This window comes from Trichosurus vulpecula, chromosome 7 (genome assembly GCF_011100635.1).
Source record: "Trichosurus vulpecula isolate mTriVul1 chromosome 7, mTriVul1.pri, whole genome shotgun sequence".
Classification (NCBI taxonomy): Eukaryota; Metazoa; Chordata; class Mammalia; order Diprotodontia; family Phalangeridae; genus Trichosurus; species Trichosurus vulpecula.
The window spans coordinates 11,968,833-11,978,933 of NC_050579.1; the positions used below are offsets into that span (position 1 = coordinate 11,968,833).

The following is a 10,101-nucleotide window of genomic DNA, read 5'->3' on the forward strand; positions in this document are numbered from 1 at the left end:
AGGCTCCAGAGGAGAGGTTGGGGCAGAGTGTATTGGGCATCAGGACCTTGAACTAGACACAATGAGATCAGGTGTGAGAAGCAGAGGAAGAGTTCTAAGTCAAGACAACAGTAGCCAGGTGGTCAGGCTGGTGGGTGTGAACATTGCACAGTGTGGGATGGAGAGGGATGGGTGAGGGCATGGCTTGGCATGACCATGGGGATGTGTGTGCATGGTGTGGTGGTCACTGGATTGCTATCTCCTGCAGTCTTCTGGTCTCCCCAGGCACTCTTGTGTGGTATTTGTGCCTTCGCCCCTGTGACTCCATATTGTGGGTCCAGGAGAAGGAAGAAGGACAAGTGAGAGGCTAGGAACATGGTTTGATGCCATTTATTACTTGGTGGGTCCCAGCATGGGGTCATCCTCTGCACACTTTGAGCCTAGAGGGAGACTGAGAGATGCAGGCAATACTGGGCTGATGCACACTGAGCTAGGGGCATGTGGAAGCAGGAGCCATGATGGGGGTCAGCCATGGGTGGGAGAAGCTTTGTGAGAGACTGCCTGCACCTGGGGTGGGGGAGGTGCTCAGGTGGAGCTTGGTAGACCGAATGCCTTTGGAGGTGATGCTGGCCAGTTGTTGAAGCTGATGTTGAGGGCTAGAGTCAGGAGGCCAACAGAAGTAGGGCAGAGGTGGAGAAGAATAAATGCCCTGGGATCAAGAGCAAGATTTTTGACCACAGGTGGTAGTGCAGCAGGTGGGTTTGCAGCAGGTGGGCCGGCAGATTAGGGACACAGAGGAGGAAGGGCGGAAGCAGGTAGGGGCTGAACAGCAGGAGGGTGCACAGCAGCAGGAGGAGGAGGATGTGGTGGTGCAGCAGGAGGGCCTGCAGGAGAGAGGCACACAGCAGATGGCTGGGCTGCACACGGGCCTGCAGATGAGGGACACAGAGGAGGAAGAGGGGCAGCAGGTGGGGGCTGGACAGCAAGAGGAGGAGGAAGTGGCGGTGCAGCAGGAGGGTCTGCAGGAGAGAGGCACGCAGCAGGTAGCTGGGCTGCACACGGGCCTGCAGATGAGGGACACACAGGAGGCAGGTTGGCAGCAGCTGGGCTGGCAGCAGGAGGAGTCTGGACAACAGGCTGTGGTCACACAGCAGCTGGGCTTGTAGCACATGGGGAGGGTGATGTAGCAGCTGGGCTTGCAGCAGAGTGTGACACACGAGCAGGACTGTGCTGCACAGGGAGGGGCAGCACAGCTAGGGCCTTGGTTACAGGACTGCTGGAAGCACAATGGAGAGCAGGAGGAGGTGCAGACAGACTGGCAGGGGCTGGGTTCACAGGCTGGCTGGCAGGTGGCAGGCACACAGCAGACTGGGCGGCACACCAGGGTCAGGCAGGAGGCTGGTGTGCAGCACGGGGCTGGGCAGCAGCAGGGGGCACAGCAGCTGGGCTCACAACAGGTCTCTGGGCAGTCATCCAGCTGCCAGGAGGAGCCTGGGTCAGAACTGGGCAGGCAGACGTTGCTGCCACAGCTCACATCACTGGAGCAGACGGAGACAGCCGAGGCTGTGGGAACACAGGGCCCAGAAAAACAGGTGTCTGCCATGGTAGGAGGAGCTGTGTTGGGAGCCTTGGGTAGCAAAGAGTGGGAAAGGGGTGTGAGTGAGGGGCTGAGTGCCTGGGGCTGGGAGGAGCTTGAGCCTCACTGGGACTGTGCTTGTGGGTCTGTGTGGCTGTGGGTCTGTGTATGTGTGGGTGTGTCTGCAGGTGCAGCTGTGGGGCTGTGTATGAAAGTGGGGTAGCCTGGTGGGCTTTTATATCCTCCCTGCAGGATGATGTGCTGGGGGAACACTCAGCCTTCTTCCCTGTTGTTGTTTATGGCTGGCTGCTTCCCTTAGAGCCCATCATTAGGTGATGGTGACATTGTCCAGGAGATGACTAGTGGCCCATAAACACCCTCAATTTGTTTTCCATTTCCACCCTTTAGTGAATATGTATGAAGCTTCTACACCTGGCCTGACCCAAGAATAAGTCCTGAGCATCCAAGTGACAGAAGGGCAAGCTGGTGGGTGGAAGGTACCCTAAGCAGAGACAAGCACCTGGGAGCAAAGTCAGGAGGGGAGAGCATTGACAAGCATGATCAGGAGGGCTTCTTGTACAAAGTCCTGGCTGGGAATTCCTGGAGGTGGGTGGGAAGATGAGAGACAGGCATTCTGAGCTTTCCCATTAGTTTGGGGACACAGGGAGTTTTGTGTGGGGAGTCCAGTAGGTTCTTCTGTCAATGTATCATTGACACTGAATTGTATTGTTCAGGATGTCTGGAGACCAAGGAGAGAGATTGGGTAGGGTTGTGAATGACCAAGAACACAGTTTTTATTGTCTTTGACAGCAGATAATGTGCCAGTGTCTCTCATGTCACGAAATTGATTCCCAATTTTTTTCAGAGAGACCTTAAGAGTGTCTTTATATCACTTCTTCTGGCCACCACAGGAGCGTCTTCCTTGTGGGAGTTCTCCACATAGTGTCTTTTAAGCCAATGTACTTTTGACTTTCAAACAACAAGGCCAGCCCATTGGAGTTGTGCTCTCTACAGTGGAGTCTGAATGCTTGGCAGTTTACTTTGAGAAAGGACCTCAGTTTCCAGTACTGTATCTTGCCAGTTGTTCTTCAGAATCTTGCTAAGACAATTCAAATGGAAGGGATTCAGTTTCCTGGCATGGTGTTGGTAGACTGTCCAGGTTTACAACAGTGAGGTCAGCACTACGGCTCTGTAGACCTTCACTTGGGTAGGCTTTCTAATACCTCCTCTCCCCACACTTTCCTTGGCAGCCTCTCAAACACTCAACTAGCTCTGACAATACATGCATCAACCCTGTCATCTACCTGGACATCCCTGGTAAGTATCCTGCCAAGCTAAATGATCTCTCCACAGTATTCAAAACTGCTCCATTTACTGTAACTGCTGGTTGCAGGTATGGCTGGTGTGGTGCTGGCTGGTGGAGAACCTCTGTTTTCTTGGTGTCTGTTGTCAGGCCAAAGTTAGCACAAGCAGCAGAGAATTGATCCATGCTCATACATTTCAGCTGCAGAGGCTGCACAAGATGCCATGTCCCACCTCAGTGCCTTTGTCCACACTGTCCCCCATGCGTGGAATGCTCTCTCTCCAGCCCCCAGCCTCCCAGCTTCCTCTGAGGCTGAGCTCCTACGTCACCTCCCACATGAAGCCCCTCCTGATCCCTCCAGATCCCAGCACTCTCTGTCCCTCTGAAATGACCTCGTGTGTGCTTGTCCATCTTCATCCTGCGTCCTCTGGTAGGATACAAATACCCTGAGCACAGGCACTGTTTCACTTTTGTCCTTAGCTCCTGCACCCCTGGCACAATCCCTGGCACACAGTAGGGTTCCTGCCTGCTTGTGGAGGGCCACCTCTCTAAGTGCCCATGGGCACCATGGGCTCTGGACTTCCCAGATGTCCCTCGGGTCTGCTGCGGCTGCAGGAGTTCCCATGTGCCAATGGAGGGTAGCTCTGAACACTTCATCAGGATTTTCTCAAACACACCAGTATCTGCATCTCTCCCATTTCTGTTTCTCTTTGGTCTGCTCTTGGTGAAGAAGGTCAAGAAGACTCCTCTGTCTTCTGTCTGAAATCCTTCCACATCCCTGTGGACATTTGTCAAGTCCTCCCTAAGAACCGTCCGCAAAGATTTTTCTGCTAAGGTTCGGCTTCCTCCCAGTTTGGGTCTCTCTCCCTCCTCTGGCGGACAGAAGCCAGGCAGCCTCATTCAAAATGTGGGCCTGAACAAAGACACCTGCTGTTCCCTTCTTGGGCATGGTGACAGGGGCACTGTCTGTGCCATTGCTGAGGACACTGTCTCTTTCTGAAGACAGACTCCTCCTCCCTGGCGGAAAAAGTGGGAGTCACTATGAAGAGGGATGGGGGCACGTCTGTGTGTATAAATGTAGCTGTGTGTTCATGTGGAGGTGTCCTGAGTCTTGTAGACTCTATCCAAGGGGACCTGTCTTGATAGAACATCGTGCCTCTTCCCCCTTTCTGAATTCCTTGCTGTCTCTGCACACAGAAGGTTCCTTTGGAACTTGTCAATGGCCTGAGATGTAAACCAGGTCTAAAGCAGCCCAGCGTGGTTTGGGGCACAGTTTTTCTGGGGATGCTGACAGTGAACTGTCTTGGCTTTGGTTGAATAGAGGATTACAGAGGCTGCTTGGATGCTGGGTATGAAGAGACTGCCTACAAGGGGCATCTCCCTGGGTGTGCTCTCATGTGCCATGACTGTTCTAGTGTGAGTCAGGCCCTCCAACCTGGCTATTCTTGGATGTGTGCCTAGTTGTCCTGTTTGCCCAGGCACGAGGACCACTAGAAAGCCTTGTGCTGAGGGACAGGGAGGTCACTTCACAGAGATGTGTGCATGGGAGCAAGTGAAAGCCCCACTAAGTGTGTGCAGAGATCACTCCTGGGGGGAGCTGGCCTCTTTGCAGGTGCTGTGTTGGTGAATGCAGGGGAAGGGTTTAAGCCAAGAGGATAGTGGCCTGGTGGTAGGTGGATGGGAGTGCATGTGGTACAGTGTGGGTTGGGGAGGGATGTGTCAGGGCATGGCTCTGCATGACCATGGTGAAGTGTGTGCATGGCATGGTGGTTGGTCTGTACACTGTGTCCTGTGACCTGGTGGGCTCTGCAGGCTGCCAAGTGAAGGACTTATGCTCCTACTTCCCCCAGTGGGCTGAGGATAAGCAAAAAAAGGTGAGTGAGAGGCCAGGAAGGTGAGTTGATGTGGTTTATTGCCAGGTGGGCCCATGGATAGGGCCATCCCCATACCCTTTGAGCCTAGAGAGAGCCTGAGAGCTGCAAGCAGTACCAGGATGATAGACACTGAGTTAGGTGCATGGCAAAGCAGGAGTTGTGCCTGGGGTCAGCCCTGGTTTGGAGGGGGCCTGGCATGGTCCTGGCGTGGGTCAGGTACTTGGTGCAGCTGGTTGTCTATGGCCTGGTGGTCTCGATGCCTTTGGGGGTGAAGTCAGCCAGGTGTTCAGGCTAATGTTTGTGGATGGATCCAGGAGGCCCAAAGAAGTCTGGCAGGGGTGGAGAGTCAGTGAGAGAGAGGGAGAGAGAGCACCCTATGGTCAACAGCAAGATTTTTGGCCACAGGTGGTAGTACAGTAGGTGGGTTTGCAGCAGGTGGGCGGGCAGAGAAGGGACACAGAGGAGGAAGGACGGCAGCAGGTGGGGGTTGGACAGCAGGAGGGTGCACAGCAGCAAGAGGAGGAGGATGTGGTGGTGCAGCAGGAAGGTCTGCAGGAGAGAGGAACACAACAGGTGGCTGGGCTGCACATGGGCCTGCAGATGAGGGACACACAGGGGGCAGGGTGGCAGCAGCTGGGCTGGCAGCAGGAGGGGGCTGGACAACAGGCTGTGGTCACACAGGAGCTGGGCTTGTAGCACACAGGCAGGGTGATGTAGCAGCTGGGCTTGCAGCACAGTGGGACAGAGGAGCAGGACTGTACCACACAGGGAGGGGCAGCACAGCTAGGGCCTTGGCAGCAGGACTGCTGGGAGCATGATGGTGAGCAGGAGGAGGTACAGACAGACTGGCAGGGGCTGGGTTCACAGGCTGACTGGCAGGTGGCAGGCACGCAGCAGACTGGGTGGCACACCAAGGTCAGGCAGGAGGCTGGCGTGCAGCACGGGGCTGGGGAGCAGCAGGGGGCACAGCAGCTGGGCTCACAACAGGTCTCTGGGCAGTCATCCAGCTGCCAGGAGGAGCCTGTGTCAGAACCGGGCAGGCAGATGTTGCTGCCACAGCTCACGTCACTGGAGCAGACGGACATAGCCGAGGATGTGGGGACACAGGGTCTAGAAAAACAGGTGTCTGCCATGGTGGAGCAGCTGTGTTGGGAGCCTTGGGCAGCAAAGAGTGGGAAAGGTGTGTGAGTGAGGGGCTGAGTGCCTGAGGCTGGGAGGAGCTTGAGCCTACTGGGACTGTGCTTGTGGGTCTGTGTCGTTGTGGGTCTGTGTGTGTGTGTGTGTGTGTGTGTCTGCAGGTGCAGCTGTGGGGCTGTGTGTGAAGGTGGGGTGGACTGGTGGGCTTTTATATTCCTCCTCCAGGAGGATGTGCCCAGGGGAGACTGAGCCTTCTTCCCTATTGTTGTTTATGGCTGACTGCTTCCCTCAGAGCCCAACATTAGGTGATGGTGATATTGTCCAGGAGACGGCCAGCGGCCCCCAATACACCCTCAATTTGTTTTCCAATTCCACCTTTAGTAAACATCTATGAAGCCTCTACTCCTGGTTTGACACAGGTTTACATTCTGAGCATCCAGTGACAGTAGGGAAAGGTGGTGGGGGGACGGTCCTCTGAGTAGAGACTTAGCCTGGGTGGCTAAGTCAGGAGGGGAGAGCATTGACAAGCATGATCAGGGATGCTTCTTATGCAAGGTCCAAGCTGGGAATTCCATGAGGTGGGTGGGAAATGAAGGAGGGGCATTCTGAACCTTCTCATTAATTTGGGGAGACATGGAGTTTTCTGTTGGTAGACCAGCAGGCCAGTCTGGCCAAATGTTCTATTGACCCTGAAGTGTATTGTCCAAGGTATCTGGAGAGCAAGGGTAGAAATTGGTCAGGGTTGTGAACAGCCCACCATGTAGTTGTTTGTATTCTGTTTGATGGCTGGTACTTGGTGCATAAAGTGACATGATCAGAACTGGGCATCAATCAGGACATCAGTGGGACAGCTTCCAGAGTGGAGGTGCCAAACATGCAGCCCCCTGTAGCATCATGAACCAGATTAAAATGCACTGGGGCATACTGAACGAAACAAATTAAAGCACAGCAAAACACTGACAACATCTAGTTTTAAATCCAGTTGATATTTAATCCACAGGGATCCTTATGTACCTGGTAGTGGTAGCCATTTCTTTTTGTGTATGTGATCCCTGGTCTAGAGGATGAATTTGAAATAGGAAAGACCACGTAATAAGGCCACTTAATTATTTCAGGTGATTGTGATGAAGCCCTTATCTAGGCTAGTGGAAGTATGGGTGTGGAGAAAGGAGACAAAGAGAGAGACAGAGACACACAGGGAGGGAGAGAGAGTTAGAGAGAGTGAGACAGAGACAGAGGGAGGGAGAGAGAGACAGGAGAGCACAAGAGAGAGGGAGGGAGAGAGATAGAGACAGAGAGAAACTGGCAGAGGGTCAGATTGATGGGGAACCTCCTAGAAGAGGCAGGAGATGAGGGGCATCGCAGTCACAACTAGAACATTTGCCCCAAGCCAGGAGAACCTCCTTGGTGTCACCAGCCCCAGGGAAGAGAGAGGGGATGATATAGCCGGTGTTTGGGGTTTATCAGAGGAGGGAAAGAGGGAAACAGCTTCTGTTTTCTCTGTCAAAGGGCAGGCAAAGTCTTCTCAGAGGGAGGAGGTGGGTCTGCTGGAGGATGCTTGGCAAGGGGGGAAGGTTTGGAGCAGCCATAGGTGGGAGAAAAGTAGGTGGCCAGAGATCAGTCAGGGCACTGCCTCCCATCAGGAGCTCCCAGGTCAGATCAGAGAGGATAAGTTGTTCAGCCTGGCCAGGTGACTGTCTCCAGGGTAATTCTGAAGCACAACATTGGAGCAGAGAAGGCTGATGGTTTGGGATTCTGCTGGTTGGTCCAGAGTTTTCTTCAGGCCCTAAAGTGGTCATAGATTCTGGAGGTGGGTGGTTGAGGCTTTGCTTGCAGGGCTGTGGGGACATTTGGGAAGAATGGGCAGTGGGGGTGGGGAGGCTACGTGGGAGTGAGATGTCCAGGTCCAGACATCAGGTATCTGGTGTGGGAATCCCTTGGCAGCTGGCTTCCCCTAGCAAAACACACACACACACACACACACACACACACACACACACACACACAGAGACAGAAAGAGAGAGAGGCACCCAGTTGACCAGGGCTCCTCACTGTTGTCCTGCTCAGGATTTACATGATTCCCTGACACTTCTCTTATCTCTGGCCCTGACTGTACCTAAGTGTTGCTCCAAGAAACTCCAGCAACCAACAGCAGCTGTTTTCTTGTTGTCCCTCCTACCCTTCCCACCCCCAAACAACTTATGAAGCTTCTGTATAGGTCCTTACCCAGTGTTTCTTTGACCCTCAGAAGTTTTCCTTGGGGACTTCATCATAATTTGGGTCTTCTAAGATGCCACTGTTCCCCTTGTTTAATTATATCTACCTACTGATTCCTCCTTCTTCCTTCAAAGCCAAACCCAAGGCTTTTGGGTGAGTCCTTACAGCAGGAAGCGCTCACCTTCCTGGTCTCATGGGGGACTCTTGGTCTCTCCCAAACCGTCCAGACCCAAATATTTACTGAACCTTTATTGAATAACAAGGGAAATGGAGTGTGAACTTCGAGGCTAAGGGCTTTGACCATGACCCTAATGAGTCACAGGGAGGGTTCAGAACTGCTGAGTGAGTGGAATGACCAATGATCTCCTGGGCATGCTTGTAGCTCTGGGCTAAGAGGTGATAGGTTTTGTGTGATTCTAATAGTGGGGCCACCATATTTAAATTGTTTTTCTTGTTGCTCGTAATATCTTGTCATTGATCCAGGGGTTTTGGAGTTTGACTATCATATTCCTATGTGTTTTCCTCATAGTATCCTTTTCAGGTGGTGGTTGGTGGACTTTTTCTATTTCTACTTTTCCCTCTTGTTCTAATACTTCAGGACAATTTTCTTTATTTGTTGTTTGCTTCTGGTGCAAACAGCCCATTGCTTCAGGACGGGGAGCAGGCACTAGGGGCTAGGTTGTCTCCTCTTCCAGGCCCTAAGTTAAAAAGTACCATTTATGGTGTTGGAGACCCTATGGCAAATGGAGTCCAGGCCCCAACCCTGGCCCTGAGCTCAGGAGGCTTCTGTGGCCTCAGGAAGAAAATGCATTGGAAAATTTGCCAAGTTGCCCCCTTCCTGCTTTCCCAGCCTCCTTCTCTTTTACCTCCTTTGTCACGTTCAGTTCCAGGCAGACTGCCCTGCTTGCTGTGCCTTATTAGTTGGTGGTTGTTGTTCCTTCTGGAAGGGACCAAAATGACATTGCTATGTTGGGATCAAGGTCCAGTGTGTCCACTGTGGCTGATCAGCCCAATGGCAGCTCAGCAGGCTCTACCCAGGTGGGGCACAAATATTCCACCCAAACATTTGGAGTGCAGGTGGCTCTCAATTCCTGCATATCATGTTTCTTTTGGGCTTCTGCAATTCTGTTTCACTCCTAGAACACAACGCCTTCTTTGATGGGGACATGCCAGGCTGGGCAGTCCTGTTCCAGTGTCTCCCTTGTCTTGCCATTCATTCCAGATTTCTTCCGAGAGACATTAATTGTCCTTGTATCACTTTTATCACATGAGCAGACAGATATGCCTACATTCATATTCATACATTGAACTGTATATGCATAAACTTACTTACACATACATATGCTTAGATATGTGCAATTATACTCCTATATAGACATATCCATTCATATGCATCCATGTACGACTGCACTATACTTGTTTGTCCTGTTTCTCAGAGAATAACTTCTTCCTTCACAAGTCCAAATCTTTCCATACTTTCCCAAGTCTGCCAACTCGTCATTTCCTACACTGCAGCAATATTCCCCCCTCATACTGTCTAGTTGTTTTGAATAGTCCAAATCGATGTTGATGAATAGGGTGGACACATAGTGCAGTTTCTCCATTTTCTCTTTTGATTAAATCTATTTTAGTCTTAACTTTGTCCGAGATCACGATTACTACCCCTGCTCCTTTTCCCCTAACAAATTTTTCCCCTTTCTTTATTATAAGTTTGTGTGTCTCTCTTATTTCCTATCACTCCTAACTCCTTTACTTTACTTCTTCCTGCTACCTTGCCCTCCCATTACTTAATCTACCCCCCGCAATCCGTTCCTTACTTCCCATTCCCATAAATCTAAACACCCTTTTGCATGCCCCTTTGACCTCCTGCTTTTCTTCTACTGGCTACTTTGCCCTCCTATTACTTAACCTAACCCTACTCTAACAATTCCTCCCTTATCCTCCCATTCCCATTGATCTAAATACTCTTCTAGACCCACCTTTGACCTGTTCTCTTACCCTTACCTCTAAAGATT

The 10,101-nt window shown here is 52.0% G+C and overlaps 2 protein-coding genes across 2 annotated transcripts; both read right to left on the reverse strand.

Moving 5' to 3' along the window:
* Positions 1-694: 694 nt before the first annotated feature.
* On the reverse strand, positions 695-1,582 carry LOC118857416 (keratin-associated protein 10-3-like). Its single transcript, XM_036768107.1, has 2 exons — positions 1,044-1,582; positions 695-908 (listed from the first exon to the last, which is right to left on the reverse strand). Exons 1-2 carry the CDS (start codon positions 1,580-1,582, stop codon positions 695-697), a joined length of 753 nt encoding a protein of 250 aa, XP_036624002.1.
* A 3,530-nt stretch (positions 1,583-5,112) lies between these two features.
* On the reverse strand, positions 5,113-5,865 carry LOC118858079 (keratin-associated protein 10-3-like). Its single transcript, XM_036768522.1, has one exon. It carries the CDS (start codon positions 5,863-5,865, stop codon positions 5,113-5,115), a length of 753 nt encoding a protein of 250 aa, XP_036624417.1.
* Positions 5,866-10,101: the final 4,236 nt, after the last annotated feature.

What these genes read in the sequence shown, in the direction of transcription:
- LOC118857416 (XM_036768107.1), bottom strand. Translation starts at nt 1,582, where the DNA reads ATGGCAGACACCTGTTTTTCTGGGCCCTGTGTTCCCACAGCCTCGGCT. An exon ending in TGTGTGTCCCTCATCTGCAG is followed by an intron (nt 909 to 1,043) that starts GCCCGTGTGCAG and finishes CCTCATCTGCAG; the next exon opens with GCCCGTGTGCAGCCCAGCCA.
- LOC118858079 (XM_036768522.1), bottom strand. Translation starts at nt 5,865, where the DNA reads ATGGCAGACACCTGTTTTTCTAGACCCTGTGTCCCCACATCCTCGGCT.